A 24756-nucleotide genomic window follows, 5' to 3' on the forward strand; every position below is an offset into this window, starting at 1 on the left:
CTCATATAACAGATAAGGAGATAAGCTCAGAGAGGGTAAGAATTTGTCCAAGATCTGTCTGACACTCCAGCCCACCCCCTTTCCCCACGCTGCCCAGAAAGAAAGAGTTTCCAAGTGACAACTGAACCAGGGCCACAGAAAGGAAAAGAAGAATAATAGTGAACCTCAAGTGGGGCGTACTTTACATGTACCAGATACTGTTTGAAGCGTTTTACATGCACATATCAGTATGTTTAATCCTCACAATCTCCTTGGGAGGTGGGTAGAGTTATTACTGCCATTTAATAGATAAGGAAACTGAGGGACAAAGCAGTCAGATAACATGCCCGAGGTCACAGAGTTGGTAACTGGCAGAGGCAGGATTCAGATGCAAGAAGTCTGGCTCCCACATCCTTGTATTTAAGTGCCCCCCCACCCCCGTCCCACCTTTTAACTCAGACCAAATCCTAACTTGAGACCCTGCTGGGAAAGATATCCCAGGCAGAAAGCACAAAGTGGTGAAAAGATCCTATGTTCCCAAACAATAAGGAGGGAAAAAAAAATTTAGGATAGCTTACGAATCAGTCTTGATTGATGAGGGGATGGGAAGACAGTAGGGAGAGGGCCATGAGGCAGAAGGGATAAGTCTTTTTCCTGAACTCTGTACATGAAAGACTCTCAATTTGCATTTTCTGGGTTTTTTCAAAGGGGAAATTTCCTTGTGAGGAAAGCATTTTCAAATATTAAAAACAGAGGGATGCATAAGGTATTATATTCCATGTACACATAGACCAACTACTCACTTGCATAGATTCCCAAAAATTTTACTTGAATTTCATGAATTGACCACTTTATTATACCTTATGTATTTTGATAAACAAGAGTTTTATTAATTATTTTAAAAAGTGGATTCCACCAGGCTTTATATTTTTGCATACAATAAAATTATGAAGATAAATATATCTTTTAAACACTTTAAATATTGTTTAAATCAATGTTTTGTTATCATCTGATCTAAATATATTCTCATCAACCACCAGATGGCATAAGGTGTGAGAGTTTTATTCTGACAGGGTTACCATGCACATGATAATCTGACCTATAACTTCAAAATAATGTATTTTGGAAAATGTTCTAGCACTCCAACAGCTCACAATTATTTGAGCCATATGAGAGAAGTGGGTGGATAAGGTGAAAATGACATTGTCCTACTCTTTCTACATTTTGAGTTCTGTGGGACTGGCCTTACATAATGAATCAATAATCAAACAAATAAAACAAAGTAGTTCTGTCAGAGGAAATCGAAAAGGAAGTCATGTCAAAGCAAAATTAACCTTATATTCTACATAGGTTTCTTTAAGTGAAACTTGAAACATGCCTTCCAGAAAAAAAACAAAAACCACGCTCATACTTCTTCAACTTCTGCTCCATAAAAACTTTTCTACTGCTTGCAGTTTACTCTGAAAGCAGAAAAGTATCTATCTAATGCAAAAGCTTTTCTCCATTTTGGCTCGAAGGAAAGTTGATGCAGAAATTAACTGAATAAAAGTCTCCAACTGAAAACCTCGATCTGACCTATGATATTAAAGGACAGGAAAGTCTATTTTAAGAGCCTTGGTTTCTACACAAATGCGTAATAAGCACACTATTTTTATTAATCCTGTATTTTCACCTAGTAAAGAGGTCACAATGCTAACAAGGAGCTAAAAAATGAAATAAATACAAAAAATAGGAAGTGTAATTCCCCTAGCTTTGTGGTAGCACATTCACTGCATGCTTTGTAATAAACACATCAGAATAAATGACCACTACTACACAGCCAGTGCCACAGAGCGGAGATGGAATCTGCTCTAACACGATGAAGCAAAACACCTGCCTTTAGAAGTCACAAGACCAAAGCTGAGATTAAGGTCCCTTCCTTACTGTGGTCTAAAAGTAACTACAAAAGATACTGTCACAATTTATCATTGTATTTAATTACATACTTCCTCATTAATTTAATATACTTGGTTCCTGAGTGAATAATCCTTCTGTGAAAGAGGAAAAGATATTTGAAACTATGAGAAAGATGAAATGCTAACTGGTGATCTATACAGATGGTGCGAGTTGGACCATAAAGAAGGCTGAGCACTAAAGAATTGATGTTTTTGAATTGTGATGCTGGAGAACTCTTCAGAGTCCCTTGGACTGCAAGGAGATCAAACCAATCGATTCTAAAGGAAATCAACGCTGAATATTCATTGGAAGGACTGATGCTGAAGCTGAAACTTCAATACTTTGGCCACTTGATGAGAAGAACGGACTCACTGGAAAAGATCCTGATGCTGGGAAAGACTGAAGGCAGAAGGAGAAGCGGGTGGCAGAGGATGACATGGTTAGATGGCATCACTGATTCAATGGACATGAATTTGTGTAAACTCTGGGAGATAGTGGTGGACAGAGGAGCATGCTGTGCCGCAATCCATGGAGTCACAAAGAGTTGGACACGACTTGGTGACTGAACAACAACGAGGATGGAAACAAGAAAATTAATAGGAAAAGTACTGTGAGATCCCTTCACAGTGGCTCAGGTCCTGTCTCCATCTTTGGAAGGCAGGTATTTCCCACCTGGGTTCATATGAAAGGACAAAATGATACTTAGTGTTGTTCAGGTTTTAAAGAAATTCAACGGGTTTCTTCTAATAGTTCAGTTAGTAGAAAGTGAATAATAGATATTTCAGGTGCACAGTAAAATATTCTAGACACTTAAAATTACTTACCTTAAACTCCTTTCTTTAGTATGTCTTAGATCATCTTTCCTCCAATTATAATACTGTTTAATGAAATTCGGATCTTTAAGAACTGAAATTAGAACAATTTAAAAAGGAGCTATGCATAGATTCTTTAACAACAGTTCAAAGTTTAAAATAATACATGTCTTAAGTTGGTATGTGGCAATAACACATACTATCATAGTTCAAGTCACATTACAATCCTCAGACACTTTCCAAATTCTTTTTACTTAAATTTCATGATATTTGATGTTGTTTGAATAATCAGATTGTAACTCTGTAACTTATACAAACTCTTATACAAAGACCATGTTGGATCACAACAAACTGGAAAATTCTTCAAGAGATGAGAATACCAGATCACCTTACCTGCCTCCTGCGAAACCTGTATGCAGGTCAAGAAGCAACAGTTAAAACTGGACATGGAACAGCAGACTGGATCCAAATTGGGAAAGGAGTATGTCAAGGCTGTATATTGTCATTCTGCTTATTTAACTTACATGCAGAGTACATTATGCGAAATGCCAGGCTGGATGAAGCACAAGCTGGAGTCAAGACTGACAGGAGAAATATCAATAACCTCAGATATGCAGATGACACCACCCTTATGGCAGAAAGTGAAGAGGAACTAAAGAACCTCTTGATGAAAGTGAAAGAGGAGAGTGAAAACTCAACATTCAAAAACTAAGATCACAGCATCCAGTCCCATCACTTCATGGCAAAAAGATGGGGAAACAATGGAAATAGTGACAGAATTTATTTTCTTGGGCTCCAAAATCACTGGAGATGGTGATTGCAGCCATGAAACTAAAAGACGCTTGCTCCTTGGAAAGAAAGCTATGACCAACGTAGATAGCATATTAAAAAGCGACATTACTTTGCCAACGAAGGTCCATCTAGTCAAGGCTATGGTTTTTCTAGTAGTCATGTATGGATGTGAGAGCTGGACCATAAAGAAAGCTGAGCACCAAAGAATTGATGCTTTTGAACTGTGGTGCTGGAGAAGATGCTTGAGAGTCCCTTGGACTGCAAGGAGATAAAACCAGTCAATCCTAAGGGAAATCAGTCCTGAATATTCATTGAAAGGACTAAAGCTGAAGCTGAAGCTCTAATACTTTGGCTAACGGATGCTAAGAACTGACTCACTGGAAAAGACCCTGATGCTGGGAAAGACTGAAGACAGAAGGAGAAGAGGAAGACAGAGGATGAGATGGTTGGATGGCATCACCCACTCGATGGATATGAGTCTGAGCAACCTCCGGGAGCTGGTGATGGACAAGGAAGCCTGGCGTGCTGTAGTCCATGGGGTCACAAAGAATTAGACATGACTGAGAGACTGAACTGAACTGACTGAATTTATCATTATACTGACAACTGTTTACATATCACTTACAGAAATGAAGACAGTGTTAAAATAGCTCATATAGAAACTGACATCATTGTTTAATAAAATTCTAATTCAGCACTTCAAGTGAAAACAATAAAACCTTGGAGTCTGATGTGACATTGCAGATCATGATTTTCTACAAAGCAAGAATCTACAACAAATGATCATCCAGCCTCTAAATCCCTTGCCAATGACAGAAAAGTCTCCCCTGTACTTTGAGACTGCCCATCCCATTGACAGTTATTTAGGCCACACGGTCCTTCCTTAATCTGAGGGCTTAATCTGAGTTTCCTCTGCTCATCCTTCTGACCCCCTCAGCAATATTGAGTAAATTTATCCCTCCCCCATGGGCAGGGTCCCTCTAATATTTGAAGATAGCTCTCAGGGCAGTCTCGGTTCCTTCAACTTTGTCTTAAGTCATGATTTTCTAGAGACCTAACCATTCTCAGCCCAGCGGTGAACTTTGTTGATATTCCTATTAGAATTTATCCAGAACTGGCTCAGAATCTTGACTTCATACCAATAGCAAGATGCAGGTGGGATTGCTGTCTCCCTCAAAACAGACAGATCAATTTCGTTCAGATCTGCCTCAGCATTCTGGAAATCACATTACACCACTGGCTCCTATGTCTGTGGTTAATTATAAGCCTTATGCCTTCAATCAGTTTCACATAAAGTTACTGAAAACCTACTAAGCTTAAGCACTGGTGGTTTTTACATGAAATACTATTAAGCCAGATCATTCACACACACACATATATGTCCTTCCTTATTCTCCCCCCGCCGGCTTTCTGCCTCTTCCTCCTCTCCTCCCCTTCCCTTCTCCCCTATCCCTCACCTCTTTTTCTCTCTCTTTCTTCTCATTGTCCTGGGTTTACAGCCCTGAACTATTTAACCAACCTGATGCTCCCTACCAGTCTTGTCCTTACCTGAAGCTTCCTTCTTAACAGTGATTAATTAACACCTTACAGCTTGATGAAATTTGTCACTGACACAAAAAACATTTAAACTTAGTCATTCTCCTTTCTTCTATTACTGTTACATGATTTTCACCAGCAATGTTCCTATCTATAATGTATTTAATTCAAACACACCTACATACATATTCTTATAGACTTTGTTGATATTCTTTTTATTGTTATTTGGAATATATTCCTTCCTTCCTTCAAGGAAGCAAACCTGCACTCCCCAGAGTCCTTAGCAGGATTCATTATTACTTTTAGATGATTATAATAATTAACATTAATAGAATTCTTACTGTGTATGAGGGTACTTGTAGATATGCAGTCTTACCATTATAATACCCACTTCACAGACAGACAGACACAGAAAAGTTGAGAAATGTCTTCTCAAAGGTACTATTCATTACTCATTCATTACTATTTGAATGATGTACTCTGCACATAGGTTAAATAAACAGAGTGACAATATACAGCCTTGACATACTCCTTTCTCAATTTGGAACCAGTCTATTGTTCCATGTCTGGTTCTAACTGTTGCTTCTTGATCTGCATACAGGTTTCACAGGAGGCAGGTAAGGTGACCTGGTATTCCCATCTCTTTAAGAATTTTTCACAGTTTGTTGTGATCCATACAGTCAAAGACTTGAAACACACAAAAAATTTTTTTGCCATACTAGTATGGCATCTGTGTTCCCTGTGGCATCTCAGTTCCCTGACCAGGGACTGAACCTGGACCTTAGCAGTGAAGCAGTAGATATTAAGAGAACAAAAGCAGAAGACATTAAAAAGAGGTAGCAAGAATAAACAGAAGAACTCTGCAAAAAAGATCTTAATGACATGGATAACCATGATGATGTGATTACTCACCTAGAGCCAGACATCCTGAATTATGAAGTCAAATGGGCATTAAGAAGCATCAGTATGAACAAAGCTAGTAGAGGTGATGGAATTCTAGCTGAGCTAATTCAAATCTTAAAATATGATGCTGTTTAAGTGCTGCATTCAATATGCCAGCATATTTGGAAAACTCAGCAATGGCCACAGGATTGGAAAAGATCAATTTTCATTCCAATCCCAAAGAAAGGCAATGCCAAAAAATGTTCAAACTACCGCACAATTGCACTCATTTCACATGCTAGCAAGGTCATGCTCAAAATCCTCCAAGCTAGGCTTCAATGGTACATGAACCAAGAACTTCCAGATGTACAAGCTGGATTTAGAAAAGGCAGAGGGACCAGAGCTCAAATCCACTAGGTTATAGAAAAAGCAAGAGAGTTCCAGAAAAAACATCTATTTCTGCTGCATTGACTACTCCAAAGCCTTTGACTGTGTGTATCACAACAAACTGGAAAATTCTTCAAGAGATCGGAACACCAGATCACCTTATCTGCTTCCTGTGAAACTTGTATGCAGGTCAAGAAGCAACAGTTAGAACTGGACATGGAACAGCAGACTGGTTCCAAATTGGGAAAGGAGTATGTCAAGGCTGTATATTGTCATTTTGCTTATTTAACTTAAATGCAGAGTACATCATGCGAAATGCCAGGCTGGATGAAGCACAAGCTGGAATCAAGATCACCAGGGGAGATATCAATAACCTCAGATATGCAGATGACACCACCCTTATGGCAAAAAGCAAAGAGGAACTAAAGAACCTCTTGATGAAAGTAAAAGAGGAGAGTGAAAAAACTGGCTTAAAATTCAACATTCAAAAAAATAAGATCACGGCATCCAGTCCCATCACTTCATGGCAAATAGATGGGGAAACAATGGAAACACTGACAGACTATTTTCTTGGGCTCCAAAATCACTGGAGATGGTGACTGCAGCCATGAAATTAAAAGATGCCTGCTCACTGGAAGGAAAGCTATGACCAACCTAGACAGCATATTAAAAAGCACAGACATTACTTTGCTGACAAGGGTCTGTCTAGTCAAAGCTATGATTTTTCCAGTGGTCATGTATGGATGTGAAAGTTGGACTATAAAGAAAGCTAAGTGCCAAAGAATTGATGCTTTTGAACTGTGGTGTTGGAGAAGATGCTTGAGAGTCCCTTGGACTGCCGGAGATCAAACCAGTCAATTCTAAAGGAAATCAGTCCTGAATATTCATTGGAAGGATAAAGCTGAAGCTCCAATATTTTGGCCACCTCATGCAAAGAGCTGACTCATGGGCAAAGACCCTGATGCTGGGAAAGATTGAAGGCAGGAGGAGAAAGGGACAACAGAGGATGAGATGGTTGAATGGCATCACCCATTTGAAGGACACGAGTTTGAGCAGTCTCTGGGAGTTGCTAATGGACAGGGAATCCTGGTGTGCTGCAGTCCACGGGGTTGCAAAGTGTTGCACACGAATGAGCAACTGAACTGAACTGAACCATCAGGCCACCAGGGAAAATTTGATGTTTCCATTTAAGGATAATTCATGTCTTTCCTTAATTTTTTGGAGTTGCCTTTCCTATGTTTTCTATTTGAGTATGTATGGCACTCTCTTCCTTATATGTTATGAAATCCCAAATGGCACGGTCATCTTTTCTGAATAATGCCATTATTCTTATATTACAGACTCATTTTCTCCATTGTTTTCTCTACTATCTGAGAGAGGACAGATGCCACCATATTTGTACAAACTTTTAACACAACATTGAAAAAACCAAGATAATGATATCCAGTCCCATCAATTCATAGCAATAAATGGGGAAAAAATGGAAACAGTGACAGATTTTATTTTCTTGGGCTCAAAAATCACTGTGGACAGTGACGGCAGCCATGAAATTAAAAGACGCTTGCCCCTTGGAAGAAAAGCTATGACAAACCTAGACACTGAGTTAAAAAGCAGAGACATCACTTTATAGACAAAGGTCTGTCTAGTCAAAGCTATGGTTTTTCCAGTAGTCATGTACAGATACGAGAGAGTTGAACAATTAAGAAGGCTGAGCACCAAAGAATTGATATTTTTGAACTGTGGTGCTAGAGGAGACTCTTGCGAGTCTGTTGGACAGCAAGGAGATCAACCTAGTCAATCCTAAAGGAAATCCGCCCTGAACATTCATTGGAAGAACTGCTGCTGAAGCTGAAGCTCCAATAGTTTGGCTACCTAATATGAAGAGCCGACACACTGGAAAAGACCCTGATGCTGGGAAAGATTCAAGTCAGGAGGAGAAGGAGGTGACAGAAGATGAGATGGTTGAATGGAATCACCAACTTGATAACATGAGTCTGAGCAAACTCCGGGAGATAGTGAAGGACAGGGAGGCCTGGCATGCTTGCAGTCCATGGGGTTGCAAAGAGTCACACATGACTGAGTGACTTAAAAAATTTTATTCTCATAGTTTTTTCACTCATCTGTCTCCTACCATCTAACATTAAATGCCTCAAAAAGCTTATCATAATGCTTATCTTTTTGTCTTCAATACAACCTGCTGTTTAGACAGAGGATATGGTCAGTGGATGATGTTCAGAGGGGAATAATGAAGAAATGAGAACTGGTGAGATTTTGTCAGAAATTCTTCGTTAAAATCTGTCATCGCTACCAGAACTTGACACTGTGGCAATTTGGTAATCTTTGGTAGAAAGCATCCTCTATTGCCTCCATAGTATAGTTCTTCCTGCCTTTACTTCTGAGGGTTACCGGACATCACTTCTACTGTTTTCTTCTATGATACAACTATTGTCCAATATCCGTATAGGCTGATCTGAAAAAATTTTTTCCACTCTGGGACTGTCATGTCCAAAGAAATATACAAGCACTAACTTACCTTAGTAAGTTCTATTTTCACCCATACTACCTTATGCTAACCATAGAGGAACAACTTAGGATAGAATATTTTTGTCAATGAATAAAAATGAAAAATGAGATACAAAGAGTTAAATGACTAACCTAAATTCACTTAACTAAGAGTCTCTAATTTCTGACATCAGGCTTTTCCCATAAGGGCCTTTCCATTGCTTGAATATTGTAACCACCTGGGGAGCTGTAAAAACTACTCTCCCAGGGTTCTGCTCCTGAGACCCTACTATAATTGGTCCGGGGGTGCACCTTTAACATGAGAATTTTCACAAGCTCCTCTGGGGATTCTAATGAGTGGTCAAGACTGAGACCACTGCACTGGAATTTGATGATACTGCTTCTTGCATCTAAATGTATTTTTGGAGATACCTGCCCTCATCGCTAGTTCAAAGGCTCTAGGAATGAAAGTATCCCAAGGTGAAAGCAAGCATTCCCACGATGCTTCAGGCTGTTTGGTCTGTCTTGTTGACAGCAAACAAATGCCAGGAAGCCTCCGCTCACTATTGCAGGGTACACTGGTCTGAAGGAATTCTTTTCCTGTAACATAAACATTTCCTTATGGGGATCGGATTTTGTCATTAAGGTGCTATTGCCCACAACCAGATGTACTGGTTTGTTCTCTGCCAAACCTTTTATTTGCCATTCTATAGTGATGGACAGAGAGCAGTGGGTCATCAGTACATCTTCCATGATTGTCTATGATTATGAATAAATAATTGTAATTACTGAAAATGTACCACACATACTTCAGAGTTTGAATTTAAATCTCAAGTTATAGAGAAAGAACAATTTTATATCATATTACAGAGGCAATGTAATATAAAACAAAGAACAATGAACGTGGAATCAGAGGATCTGGTTCAAGTCTTTGGGCCACAGCCTAACTGCACTAGAAATAGTAGCCACACTTCCTGAGCACTCATTGTGCTCTAGGCACTGTTAGAGAGTCTGGTGTTATGAGGTATGTTCTGTGATTATTCTCATCTTACAGATGAGAGAACTGGGACACAAAGGGGTTAAGAAACTTACCCAAGGTCACACTACTAGTAAATTGCAAGGTCTTGGCAATATACATTCAGAATTTACACTGTTACCAATATCTCATATTCCATGTGTGATTTTAGGTAAATTACTTAGCTTCCCTTGGTCTTGGTTTTCTCATGTGTAAAATAGAGTAATAACAATGCCCAGCTCATTGGGTTCATATACAACTATGGATGACAGAAATTTGGTGTTCAGTAAATATTGGTTGATAAGCGAAAAAAGAACAATAATATTGAAGTGATTAAAAAAATACAGATTAAGAGGTGCAAACAACTAAGCACAAAATAAACAAACTACAAATATATATTATACAACACAGGGAATTTAGCCAATAATTTATAATAACTATAAATAGAATATAACCTTTAAAAATTGTGAATCACTATCATTGTATGCTTGAAACTTACATAATATTGTACATCAACTATATCTCAATAAAAAATAAACAAAAAAACCAATAGGGCATTTACTTTGTAAACTGTATTATACAGTTATTTTGTATCATACAAGAATAAACTTACTATTTGTGGCACAAAGATATGCAATAGAGTTAAAACTTAAAATCATAATATAACCACTCATCACTACTCATAAAATAAAAAGCTTTTTAAAATATGCACAAGAGTTTAATAATCTTTGCAGTGATAAAAATATAACTGTAGAAATGAAGTTAATAGAAGTTTCTCTTTTAGTTCTGAGTAGTTGAAGGAGCATTCTATAATCTGAAAGCTTCATCTTTATTATTGCCAGGAAATTAAGCCATTAAAAAGATAGTATTGGATCTTAGCCAGCTGAACTATCCAAAGACAAAATGGCCAGCAGAACATGTAAGGGTTACATTTAATTTTTTAAAATTAAGTGCTGGTTATTATTGAAGGAAAGCTTCTGAAACATTCTTATACAAATCTCTGTAGGAAAAAGAGGCACAGTGATTGTGAAATCTTACACCAAGGGCTAGAATCAAAGTCGCAGAAATTCTTCTGGGCTAGAGGTAACCATTACCAGCTATTGCCTTCACAAAAAGGAATGAATTACATACTAGCTTAGTGACAGATGTAGAAACAAGAACCAAATTAAATATTTTGGTGTCAAACTCTTTTGAAGAAGAAATTTCAGCCAGGGATACTGCTTTATTTCTTCCATTTAAAAATTATTCTTTATTATAAGAAATCATTTCCAATTTTCTTTAATTGAGCATGTGCTTCTATTATTTCCTTAGCAGCTTGGAGTTTTCTAGAGCCTCTATATATTTACACATTATTCCATAAAGCACCATCCTATAACAATCTGTTTGTTTTCTAGTTGAAGGAATTGGACACTGAATTGTTCCCTGAAGCATGGCAACTGCCTCTCGACACGTCTGTTAAGGGTTATCACCTCCTGGAACCCATCTGAGCTCCTCAGGGCCTCTTACATAACAAATACTCAAGATGCATTTGCTGAACTGACTAAGAAGCAGTCAATCAAAATCTGAGAAATGAAGTAAATGCTCATGTATTCTGGTACCAAAATCAATAAAACTCTTTTATACTGATAGTGTTGCTAAAGACTATTTCTTAAAGTACCTTAAACAAATTATTTTTCTTAACCACTAATCCATGAATCAGTGAGGAGGATAATGTGTAATTACAAAATAACTAATAACCAACATCCCGAAAGAGCAAGTAATTTCTTAGAAATAATTTGATCCCACATTTTTATATTTATTACATTTAGTACTTCTTTTTGCTCTTGTGTGCTAAGTTGCTTCAGTCGTGTCCAGCTCTTTGTGACCCCCATGGACTGTAACCTGCCAGGCTCCTCTGTCCATAGGATTCTCCAGGCAAGAATACTGGAGTGGGTTGCCATTTTCTCCTCCAGGGGATTTTCCCAACCCAGGGAGCGAACCCACACCTCTTATGTCTCCTGCACTGGCAGGCAGGTTCTTTACCACTAGCACCACCTGGGAAGTTCTTTTTGCTCTTATTTGTGCCTTAAAACTAGATATGATTTTTTGAGGGGTGATATTTCGTTCTCTTAAAACCAGACTATCACAAGGATGAGATGAAACACGATGAGATCACAAATTAAGGCAGTGGTCATAGAGGTGGAGTAGAGGGAAAACATTTGTAATGCTGCAGGAGATAAAATCACTAAGGCTTAATGAGGGAGATAAAGAGGACTAGAAAATGTACATGATTCTGGCTGGGCAAGTAAATGCAAGAATGGTGGTGATCTACTACTAATCAAGGGAAATAATGAGGGAGGGAGAAGAGGTTTGGGGGCAACATAATGAGTTCATTTTGGGATATCTTAGATATGAGGTACCTTAGTGTCAGACTTTATTTTGGGGGGCTTCAAAATCACTGCAGATAGTGATTGCAGCCATGAAATTAAAAGATGCGTACTCTTTGGAAGGAAAGTTATGACCAACCTAGAGAAGGAAATGGCAACTCATTCCAGTGTTCTTCCCTGGAGAATCCCAGGGATGGCGGAGCCTGGTGGGCTGCCATCTCTGGGGTCACACAGGGTCGGACACGACTGCAGCAACTTAGCAGATGGCATATTAAAAAGCAGAGACATTACTTTTCCAACAAAGGTCCATCTAGTCAAGGCTAAGGTTTTTCCAGTAGTCATGTATGGATGTGAGAGTTGGACTGAAGAAAGCTGAGCACCGAAAAATTGACGTTTTTGAACTGTGGTGTTGGAGAAGACTCTTGAGAGTCCCTTGGACTGCAAGGAGATCCAACCAGTCCATCCTAAAGGAGATCAGTCCTGGGTATTCATTGGAAGGACTGATGCTAAAGCTGAAACTCCAATACTTTGGCCACCTCATGCGAAGAGTTGACTCATTGGAAAAGACTCTGATGCTGGGAGGGACGGGGCAGGAGGAAAAGGGGACGACAGAGGATGAGATGGCTGGATGGCATCACCAACTCGATGGACATGAGTTTGGGTGACCTCCGGGAGTTGGTGATGGACAGGGAGGCCTGGCATGCTGCGATTCATGGGGTCGCAAAGAGTCGGACACGACTGAGCGACTGAACTGAGCTGAACCTTATTACACAGCTGGAAATGTGCATTCGGAATTCAGAAGACAGTCTGGTTAGAGATGAGGCTTTAGGAATTATTGGCATGTGGGCTAATGAAAACCATAATAATGGATGATGTCTCCCAGAGAGAGCTGGGCAGCGAATACTGAATGAAGAAGTTATTGCTAAGGAAAGAGGCAGAGGAGCACTTGGAAAGGTAAGAGGAAAACCATGGAGTCATAAGGAGAGCATAGCCAATACAAGTTCAAGTAAGGGAAGGACTGAAAAAAGTAATCACTGAATCTGAGAATTTGGAAGTCGTTGATAACTTTAGAATGTAGCATTTCAGTTGGATAGCTGGAGCAAAGTCACATGTGCAGACTGGATAACCTACTTTGATACAGATCAGAAAATAGCACGCTAAAGATTAGATTAAAAGCGACCAGAAAATTGTCCAGCTCTCCCATTCCATCTTTTCAGCTCTTACTATATGATGGTAATAGATGATCTTTCACTAGACTGATATAATTGAGCAGCCCCAGGTTTTCTTGCTGTTCCTCTATTTAATAATATCTCTGGCTTTGGAGATAATTGTGTTTAGAATTAAAAAGTTTCCTCCTGCTCTGAAGGCTTCCTTCTGGGGTGAGGGGTAAAGTAAATCTGAAAGAACTGAGAACTTTATCTTTTATTATTCCAACTGTCTATCCTTCCTTCTGGCTTTTCATCAGACTTTAGTCCAGAACTCTATACAAAAGAGGGACTAACTGAACAGTTATTGAATGATTAGTATATGGAGCCAACAAAGAAGCTTATCACCCTCAAATTCCAAATATGTGTCAATTAGTCTTTGAGGGCAAGACAAGCTAAGAATGTTCAGAGATTAATATACCACCCCATTCCCCACAAAATAAGACAAGGCTGGATCACCTTACATGGAGTTCTGTAATATTCTGTGGCCTTTGATGTGGCTATTCCAGACCATGTCTTGTAGTAATCACTAAATGAGACTGATTTAATGGATCTGAAAATACAAAATAAAACCGGGCAGTGAGTAGCATGCAAATTTGCTTTTTAAAATTATTTTATCAGAGTGGACTCTTTCAGATATTTTGTTATAAGCCATTAGTGTGTGCGCGCGTGTGCTAAGTCACTGCAATTGCGTCCGACTCTTTGCACCTCTATGGACTGTAACCTGCCAGGCTCCTCTGTCCATGGGATTCTCCAGGCAAGAATACTGCAGTGGGCCATCACACCCTCCTCCATGGAATCTTCCCTATCCAGGAATTGAACCCATGCCTCTTTATGAGCACCACATGCCTGTACTGGCAGGTGGGTTCTTCACCACTAGGGCCACCTGGGAAGCTCCCACAAAACATTAGGCTGATCTGCAAATTCTAGCATGGGTATTTCTAACAAATGAATCTAACATAATTTTCTACTAATACATGCAAATCACAAAAAAGATCTGCCCACACCAGTTTTCAAGAGTAAGTATAAACGTGCATCCATGTGTATATTATAAAAAGAAAAAAATGTAGGTTTAAGATAACCGCCTTTCGTGACTAACAGTAAAAAGAACTTTAAATAAAGCATCACAGCTGTATATTTTATCTTTCTACAATAAACAACTTACATTTCTATGCCGAATTTTAGTAAAATCACCTTTATTTCTTTTTTTATTATGAGGAGAAAAGAAACACCAGAATTGAGATTAGTTTAATTTTTATACAGAAATCTGATCACTTCCAAAGAGGGAAAATAAACAACTCTTTTCTAATATTACTGCCAGCACATTTCCTTCCTCTGTGCTAATGTTACCAAATCCTAATGGAAGAGCAAAGACTGCTACAAAGGATTAAACAGGAATTATGAAACATCTCTTACTCTTAGATAACTGCATTTCTAATTTTTTTCCTACAAACATTTTGAATGCAGGGATTCTCAATACTCTATAAACAAAACACTACTTTCAGATAATTTTTAGATGTGTGAAATCATCAATTAACTGGCTTAAGTGGATGCTTAAACATCAAATGTAAAAGACCTTATGTCTGTTTTAAATTCCTAGCTCTGGAGGAAGAAGCAAATTTTCAGTTACAATAGGTTATTAACATTAATTTTTATAGGTAAATAATAGGTGCTTAAGTATTTGACTCAATTTTGAAAGTAATAGGGCAATACTTGAATGTGTTAATGCATTCATTTATTTAAATAATAATTATGGACATCTAAAATTTAAGGCTAACATTTTTCAAGGTTGCCATTGCATCTGTAATCACACTTAAGTAGAAACCTGAAACTTGGTGAAGATAAATTAATCACTACCATTATTGCTTCCAGAGCTACACTCAGTGCTTTATATTACTAAATGATATACTAAACTAACATTAATTTGCCAACAAAATGTTTCGGCATTTGGCAACGGAGGTAACAAAATGAAAGACTGCATTATATCTCCTGCATGAGAAAGCTTGTGATCAATCTGCTGTCACAGATCATTTAGCAGACAACAATGACCCAAGAGGAAGGAAACTGTCAACATACTGTCTAGTGAAAAAAAATATACCATCTTCAGGCACAATCGTCTCCATTGTTTTCTGTCTGTTTGACGACGACCCATGACCCTCTCCCTTCCCAATGGTGTCCTGTTCAATTTCAAGCTGTTAGCCTTCAGGGGCTTTCTCTTCTTCCCCTAGAATAATTTAAAATATTACCCTAAAAGGTATAACTTTAGTATAGTGTGAATATACAAAACAGAATGCCTAAAAAAAAAAAAAAAAAAAAAAAAAAAAAAACAGAATGCCTTCAACACTTGGGAATATCTGTACCTTCAACTCTATAAAGGAAATAACCCCTTAAAATAAGAGAACAATAATTATTTACTATTATTATTCAGATAAACTACTAATGGATAGATACAGCATAAAAATACCTGTGTTTATAGTTTCAAACAGTAACAGGAATTTATTGAGTATTATTTTTGGCACTAAGAATATGAAAAAGTAGAAGACATTATTTTAAACTGAACATCAGGATTTATTATCCTGTTGAGAAAATAAGATATATACCTGAACTATTAAGTAGAATAGCTTTATATATTAACATAATAAATGGTCACATCATTTAACAGACATTTGGAGTCTATAGTGAAAAACCTATCTTTGGCAGTGGCAATAGGAAGAAAGTTGGAGGAAGGAGCTGTAACTTTATTTTGGAGCCACTTGGGAAAGAGTCACTTGGATATAGACCTGGGACAAAGGAAGGAGGCATTTTAGGCCAGGGAAACAGTATTAACAATAGCTTAGATGGCAAGGAGCATGGTGTGTTCATGCCTACATGGAGAGGATGCCGGGGGAAGAGGTGATAGTAACAAGATAACTGACCAGAGGGAAAAGTTCCAATTTCAGAGGAATTGACATTTAATTAAAAGATAGGTGAAATGAGACAATGATAGGTCTTCAAATTTAGGTAGAGAGTGGATTAGAGTTGATTCAGTGATCTTGATTTATTAGGTGATAGAGAGTAATCAGAAGTTCTCAAATAAGGCAAGTAAACTAAGGAATCAGTGTTTGAGCAAGAGTTTTCTCTAGCACTAGCATGCAGAGTAGATTATATGAGAGATTAAATGCAAGGGGACCAGTTAGGAAATAAATTCAGTAACTTAGGCAAGAGATCCTGAGAGCCAATACCAGGGTGGGAGCAAAGATTACGAAGGGGAGGAGATGAATTTACGAGAATGCTAAAGAACTGACTGAATCAGCTGCCTGATAGAGTGTGAAAAGTAAAGGAATTTGAGGGTCACATATTCTCCTAAAACCCAGAAGGCCAGTTATTTTTGCTATTAATAGAAAGTGTCTAGAGAAACTGAAGTAAAATATGAGTTTAATTTTAAACATGGGTTGTAGGTGATGACCTCTAGGAGTGTGATTGAGAAATTGGGACTGGAAATAAGAGATTTAGGTCAAATCAACATAAAATTTGATAGATGACACCATCAGGGAAAACAAACTCCAAAAGAATAAGTGTTTAGAAAAGAAAGGGCAGAAACCAATTCACGGTTAAGGGCCAGGGGGTGGGGAGTGAAGGAAACCAAAAGGATCATTAAAGGAAGAGAATCATGGTAGCCCTATTTCATGCAAGCAACACCCCAGCCATTGCCAAAGCCTAATGACTAAATCCTTAAATATCTCTGGATAGAGAATGGAAAATGGTACAGCTTCTTTGTAAGACAGCATGGTGGTTTCTTACAAAACTAAACATACTCTTACCACACAATGCAGCAATAACACTCCTTGGTATTTACCCAAAGGAGCTGGAAACTTATGTGCACACAGAATCTTATACACAGATGTTTAGAGTAGCTTTATTCATAATTGCCAAAATGTAGAAGCAACCAAGATGCCGTCAATGGGTGAATGGCTAAGTGAAGTGGTGTATATTCGGACAATGGAATATCATTCAGCACTAAAAAGAAATTAGCTAATAAGCCATGAGGACTTCTTTGATGGCTCACTGCTTGCCGGTGTAGAAGATACTGGTTTGATCCCTGGGTCGGAAAGATCTCCTGGAGAAGGAAGTGGCAACCCACTCCTGCCTGGGAAATCCCATGGACAGAGGAGCCTGGCAGGCTACAGTCCATGGGGTCAAAAAAGAGTCAGACACAACTAGCAACTAAAACAACAACAACAACAAATAAATCATGAAGAGTCATGTAGTATCATCACTAAGAGCACAGGCTCTGGGATTAGCTGGCTTGGGTTAAAACATGGTGGCACCATTATTGATTAGCTGTATGACTCTGAACAAGTTACCTAATAACCTCTTCATGTCTTCAGAGACAGAATTTTCTCCAGTGGTGGTTGTGAGCATTCAATGAAAGGATGCATGAAAAGAGTCAAGGAGGGGTTTAGCACCCCTCAGCACTCAGTGTCAGCTGGGCTCCTCATTGCCCTGGATAAGTACCTCATCATTTTTCTCCTGCAAACTCCAAATAGCTTCCTAATTGTCATTCTGCCGTGCACACACGTGGTTAGTCACTCCAGTCATATCCCATTGCTCTACCTTGGTCTCTCCCTACTCCAGGTTATTATGTCTCTGCTTGAAAGCCACAGTAGGTTATCTGCTTCTATAGGATGACATCTAAAAACTTTTACATAGAATTCAAGGCGGTTCATCATATGGCCATTTTCAACCTTTTCTCGCATCATTCATCCTCACATCCACAGGCTCCATTCACATGGAACTGTTTCCTGACGATCCTAAGTGTACCACAATCTTACACATCCATGTCTGTACAAGCAGTTCCATTAGAGACTCTTGCCCCCTGTGCCTGTCAAAGTCATACTCATTAAGATTCAGCTCCAATAAAAATAATACATACACGAAGATTGTCACAGTGGATATTGTGGTTGCCTTCCCAATAGCTGTTCCATTCTTCTCCCGTTCTTCTCCCACATGCCCTGTGGTCTGATGTGGGGACTGGATCTTACCCCAGCTCTAAATCAGGACCTCAGTGATAACAGGAATCTGACCTAAATAGCTCCAATAATAGTACAATTTATTCTAGCTTACTAGTATGTCCTCATCTCTGAGACTGTTGATCCTCTTTGTTCTTCAAGACTGCCTTGTTATTTTAAACCTTTTGCATTTCTAGATACATTTTAGACCACCTTATCAACTGCCAGAAAAAAAATAAGGCTGCTGAGATTTTGACTGAGAGTGAACTGAATCTATAATTTGGGAAGAATTGATACTGTAAAAATATTGAGTCTTTTCTAAGTGGTAAACATTGTATATCTCTATTTCTTTAGGTCTTGAAAAAAATCCTCCCATATATATTTTGTGATTTTCAGTATAAATGTCTTACTCATCTTTTGTTACATTTTGATGCTGTTGTAATGGCATTTTTAAAGTTTCATTTCTATGTTGATTGCTCGTATATAAAAAGTTAATTTTTTAATATTCATCTTCTAGCTAAGATCTTTGCTAGATTTACTTACTAATTTTCAAACTTTCATGTTTGTATATTCTTTTGGATTTCAATATGTATGTAATTGTGTTATCTGTGAATACAAATGGTTTACTGTATTCTTTCCAAATTTTATAACTTTTGTTTTTCTTCCCTCATTGCATTGGCTAGGACTTCAGTACAGTGTTAGATAGAAACAGTGATAATATGGATACTTGCCTTGCTCCTAAACTCAGGAGAAAAGGATTAAACACTTCACATTTAAGTGTGAGGTTAGCTGTTAGATTTCTGTTCAATTCAGTTCACTCACTCAGTCACGTCCGACACTTTGTGACCCCATGGACTGCAGCACACCAGGCTTCCCTGTCCATCACCAACTCCTGGAGCTTACTCAAACTCATGTCCATCGAGTTGGCGATGCCATCCAACCACCTCATCCTCTGTCATCCCCTCCTCCTCCTGCCTTCAATCTTCAAAGCATCAGGGTCTTTTCCAATGAGTCAGTTCTTCGCATCAGGTGGCCAAAGTACTGGAGCTTCAGCTTCGGCATCAGTCCTTCCAATGAATATTCAGGACTGATTTCATTTAGGATTAACTGGTTTGATTTGTGTAGATTCCCTTTATTGAAATAAGGAAATTCTCTTCTATTCCTAGTTTGGTGAGAATTTTTATCATGAATGAGTATTAATGATTTTTCTAGATTAAGACAGATAATTCTATATTTTTATTTTTATTTTGTTTGGTTAACTGAGTTACATGCATTGATTTTCAAATTTTAAACCAATCTGGCTTTCCTGAAACAAAGCTTACTTAGTAATCATGTACTATCCCTTCTTTATATATCAGTGGGTTTAATTTGTAATATTTTGATTCAGTTCAGTTCAGTCGCTCAGTCGTGTCCAACTCTTTGTGACCCCATGAATTGCAGCACACCAGGCCTCCCTGTCCATCACCAACTCCCGGAGTTCACTCAGACTCACATCCATCGAGTCAGTGATGCCATCCAGCCATCTCATCCTCTGTTGTCCCCTTCTCCTTCTGCCCCCAATCCCTCCCAGCATCAGAGTCTTTTCCAGTGAGTCAACTCTTCACATGAGGTGGCCGAAGTACTAGAGTTTCAGCTTTATCATCATTCCTTCCAAAGAAATCCCAGGGTTGATCTCCTTCAGAATGGACTGGTTGGATCTCCTTGCAGTCCAAGGGACTTTCAAGAGTCTTCTCCAACACCACAGTTCAAAAGCATCAATTCTTCGGCGCTCAGCCTTCTTCACAGTCCAACTCTCACACCCATACATGACCACTGGAAAAACCATAGCCTTGACTAGATGGACCTTAGTCAGCAAAGTAATGTCTCTGCTTTTGAATATGCTATCTAGGTTGGTCATAACTTTTCTTCCAAGGAGTAAGCGTCTTTTAATTTTATGGCTACAGTCACCACCATCTGCAGTGATTTTGGAGCCCAAAAAAATAAAGTCTGACACTGTTTCTACTGTTTGCCCATCTATTTCCCATGAAGTGATAAGATTTATACATTTCATGTTTATGAGAATACTGACCTATAATTTTCCTTTCTTGTAATCAATTCTGATTTTAGAATCAGAGTTTCGAAGTTTGGTGACATATTCACTGTCTCTATTTACTAGAAGAGTTTGAATGCCTTTTTAAAAAAGATTTTATTTGAAGTAACTTTAGAAGAGTTGTAAAGTTAGTTGAATACCTTTAAAATTAGCTTTGTTAAAGTATAATTGACATTCAATAAAATGTACAAGGGTTAAGAGCACAGATTGATGAGTTTTGATAAAAGCATGCCCCTGCATAACCATAAGCCCAAACAAGTTACAGAATGTTTTCACTAGTCCTGAAAGTTCCCTACTGCCCCTTCCCAGTTAAGCTCCGTTGACACTTTGGGTTATCACTGATCCAGTTCTCTATCACCATAGATGAGTTTTGCCTGTCCTAGACTTCATACAAATTGAACTCTACAGCATGTACTCTTTTATTACTGAGTTTTTTTTCCCCCTCAACATAATGCCTGTATTCCTATTCCATGTTGTTGCATGTATCAACAATTTTATTGCTGAGAGTATTCAGTTTATAAATACAACACAATTTATATATTCAACTGCTGAATATATAATATTGACTGTTGAAGGAAATTTTAGTTGTTTTCAGTTTGGGATATTACAAATAATCTGCTATGAACATTTCTGTACAGTCCTTTTGTTAATATATATTTTTATTTCTTTTAGGTAAATACTTAGGAGTGGGTTAGAGGGCGGGTGAACCTTTGACATGACAAGAAACTGCTAATCTGTGTTCTGAACTGGCTGTGGGCAGTCAATAGGCATAGCAACATAAGAACGCTACAGTACAATCACAGCTTCATCAATAACTGGGATTGTTAGTTTAAGCCAGTAGTGTGATCTTCCAATCTCCCCCATCTTAGTAAGTCACTGTGGTACCCATCCAGTTCAAACCACAATCTATTAGTAATCCTTGATTCCACTTTTTCTCTTGCCCCAAAAAGGTCAAGCTAAAGCCTTGAATCCAACCATTTCATCCACTTATCTCCTACTCCATGTTTATGCCCTTAGTCCTAGCCCAAACCACGCATCTTTCCCCTGGTCTACTAAAGTAACCAAATAATTCTTTTTGTTTCCACCTTAGATCTTTCACAGTTGATCCCCCAGGAGGCAGTTAAAGTGATCCTTTTAAAATGTAAATCTGATTACACCTTTCTCTTCTTAAAAGCTGTCCAGCTGTGTCCCAATTCCCACTGCAAGATTAATAAAATGCACATTCCTTACCTAGTTTATGAAGCCCTATCTACATCTCTTACTCCACCCCTACCCATCTCTTCTTCCCTCTTGCTGTGTTCCAGCTGCAGTGGCCTTCTTTCTGATCCTCTAACACATTTGTGTGCACGCTCAGTCCCGACCAACTCTTGGCAACCCCATGGACTACAGCCCGCCAGGCTCCTCTGTCCACAGGATTCTTCAGGCAAGAATACTCGAATGGGTTGCCATTGCCTCCTCAGGGGATCCTGACCCAGAGACCAAACTGGTGCCTCCTGCACCTCCTGCATTGTCAGGCGGATTCTTTACCACTGGAGCCACCTAGGAAGCCCTCCAACACACCTTGCTCACACCCAGTACTCAGTTAGTCAATACCCTAGCTATTCCCTCTGCCTAGAATCTCACTGTACCTATAAGACATTATTCTCTCCCAACTTTTCACTTCTTTTTTTCCCTTTCAATGTCATGAATCTTGATTTTCCAAGAAAATACCAAATGCAAGTTAATCTCACCATGGTTCTTGAGTCACTTCTGAACACAGTTCTAGTGAACTCTTTCTTCCACGCTCCAGATTTTATAGTCCTGTGATCAGAGCTGGATCCTCATGGTGCTGTCTGGTTACCCTGCTGCCTGTCTGATAAGGGACTCAGCACCCCACAGAACCAAAGGGCCAAAGTTTCCTCCCTGTAACAGGGTCTCCCCTTCTTCCTGCTCCTGCCTGAGACAAATGCCACCATTACTACTGGCTGGGCTTCATCTTAGTGCTGGGGGACAGACAAGGTCAATGCTCTTGCTGTCATGTTCCAATTAACCATTTCATCAGTTGCTCTGGGTCTTCTCATTCTGAGGTTCTAACACTTCCAGGCACAGAGCCCCTTGGTATAACATTGTCTCACGTTCTGGGACAGAGTCCGGATGAGTGTTCCTTTTGATTTCAGTCTTTTGGGAACATTTTACTATTATTAATCCACTAAGAGGATCCTTGTTTTGGAGCATGAACAGTATAAAACCAAGATAGAATAAATATTATTTCAGCAGTAGTAAATTGGCTATTTTCTATGTAGAAACAGTCTGACTGACTATTAAAATAAGGCTGATGCAAATGTTAGAGAACCTAAAAGCTGCAGAACCTACACCTGTCCAAGTGTTCAAGGTCACACGGTCAGGTGGTCTCCCAAGAGTACAATGGCTTCAACCTAACTCTCAGCATTTTGCTCCAAGACTTTTTCTTTCCCTAAACTGCTTGGATTTTTGTGATATATAATGGTCGGGCTATAATGTAGACAATGGTCTTTTTTGTTCTTTTCAGAAATAAAAAATAAAAGACTAGGCAATTATAGAACAGTCTGCTGGACTCTGTGGGAGAGGGAGAGGGTGGGATGATTTGGGAGAATAGCATTGAAACATGTATAATATCATATATGAAACGAATCGCCAGCCCAGGTACAATGCACAATACAGGATGCTTGGGGCTGGTGCACTGGGATGACCCAGAGGGATGGTACGGGCTGGGAGGTGGGAGGGGGGTTCAGGATGGGGAACACGTGTACACCTGTGGTGGATTCATGTTGATGTATGGCAAAACCAATACAATATTGTAAAGTAATTAACCTCCAGTTAAAATAAATAAATTTATATTAAAAAAAGACTAGGCAACTAATATAGCTACATTCAATTTTAATTAAATAGTCTAGAAAGAACTCAAGATTTTCACATTCTTCTTGAAAAAAAAATCATTTTTAAAAGGTATTGGAAGGGAAGATATATTTAAATGAAATCATTTTTCTAAGTCAAAAAATGAAAATACAATTTAAGTCAATAGCTCTTTTAGTGTATAAATTGGCATAGAACTGTATAAAGGAAAACTTACCTGTTAAGTTCATCTTGCTCTTTTGGTGACTCAGAACCATCATCTTTTGCTACAAAGAAAAATATGAAAAGATTCTGGTTTACTTAAGGAAGACTGAATATATGGCCCTATGTGCATTCTTTCCAAAGCCCTAATAAGATGGTAAGAAAGGAATAAAAACAAGGTGTATGGAGAAGGAAATGGCAACCCACTCCAGTATTCTTGCCTGGAGTATAACCATGGATAGAGGAGCCTGGCGGGCTACAGTCCATGGGGTCGGGGGAAAAAAAAAAAGGTGTAAAACCTCAAGAAGAGCAAAAGGAAGATGGCAAGAAAAATGTTCAAGATAGAAAGCAGATGTCAAGTGGTAACCATCTTAACAGGTCATAGAAATTTGAAACCTAATGACATGATGAGAGAAAGCCAATAAAAAGCAAGCAGATTTACACTTCAGAACTTGAGAAACAACTTAGGAATTGGAGGTACTAGATACCCCTGAAAGGTGAAATGTATAGTGTGGATACCAAAGACATAGCCTTCATCCTATGCAACCAGATGACCACTGCTGCCTAGGCAGGAGGGAAGATACCTTATTCTGGAGAGACTGACCCAGAGAGATTCAGGGGACAGCAGAACAAGAATATAGTAAGGGACTGATGACAGAGAATAAATCAAATAGATCATATTGAATAAGCAATATTCCTTACTCTCTCTCCTTGTCCAGCTCCTAGAGTGTAAGTAGTTAACCTTTCTCTCTTCAGGCATATGACTGGAGGATTCATCTCAGAATAAACAGTTAAGCCTGGCTAATGGTAAGGTCAGATCCTCAGTGAATAATCCTATAATGAAACAAAACCATCAGCGAGTCTAGTCTGTATCCAAAATTTCCAGTCTTTTCAATGAATGATTGTCATTCATCATTTCATTCATCATTCAGTGAATGATTTTCATGCATCATACAGATGCACAGTTAAAGACGGGTATATAATCAAGTAAAGTCCTTATTATGAATGATAACAACGAGAACAAATAAACAGGAAGAAAACAGATACGAGAAACATACTTTTCTGGATGCCCCAAACTAAAGAATTAGAGTTCAAGATTCAAACAGCCTATGAAATGCTCTACATAATGAATGAGGAGGGAAAAAAGTGAAATTATATCAAGAAGTATTATCAAGAAATTTCAGACCACTGGGAAT

The 24756-nt window shown here is 38.6% G+C and overlaps 1 protein-coding gene across 5 annotated transcripts in view; it reads right to left on the minus strand.

The window, feature by feature from the left end:
• The window catches only part of UBE2U (ubiquitin conjugating enzyme E2 U), a 77141-nt gene that overhangs the window by 17415 nt on the left and 34970 nt on the right, over nt 1-24756 (minus strand). For 3 of the 5 annotated variants that reach the window (XR_005719552.1, XR_005719551.1, XR_005719553.1), the window contains 3 exons: nt 23577-23625; nt 13871-13964; nt 2739-2820 (listed from right to left, as the gene is read on the minus strand). Coding sequence is in view for 2 of the 5 variants with exons in the window: in XM_040232673.1 (XP_040088607.1) it covers nt 2739-2820; nt 13876-13964; nt 23577-23625 (220 nt within the window). In the remaining 3 variants the exon portion in view is untranslated. The remainder of the gene's footprint in view (nt 1-2738; nt 2821-13870; nt 13965-23576; nt 23626-24756) is intronic. The other 2 variants (XM_040232673.1, XM_040232674.1) reach the window with 1 other exon arrangement.

Source organism: Oryx dammah, unplaced genomic scaffold, assembly GCF_014754425.2.
Source record: "Oryx dammah isolate SB20612 unplaced genomic scaffold, SCBI_Odam_1.1 HiC_scaffold_28, whole genome shotgun sequence".
Taxonomy (NCBI): Eukaryota; Metazoa; Chordata; class Mammalia; order Artiodactyla; family Bovidae; genus Oryx; species Oryx dammah.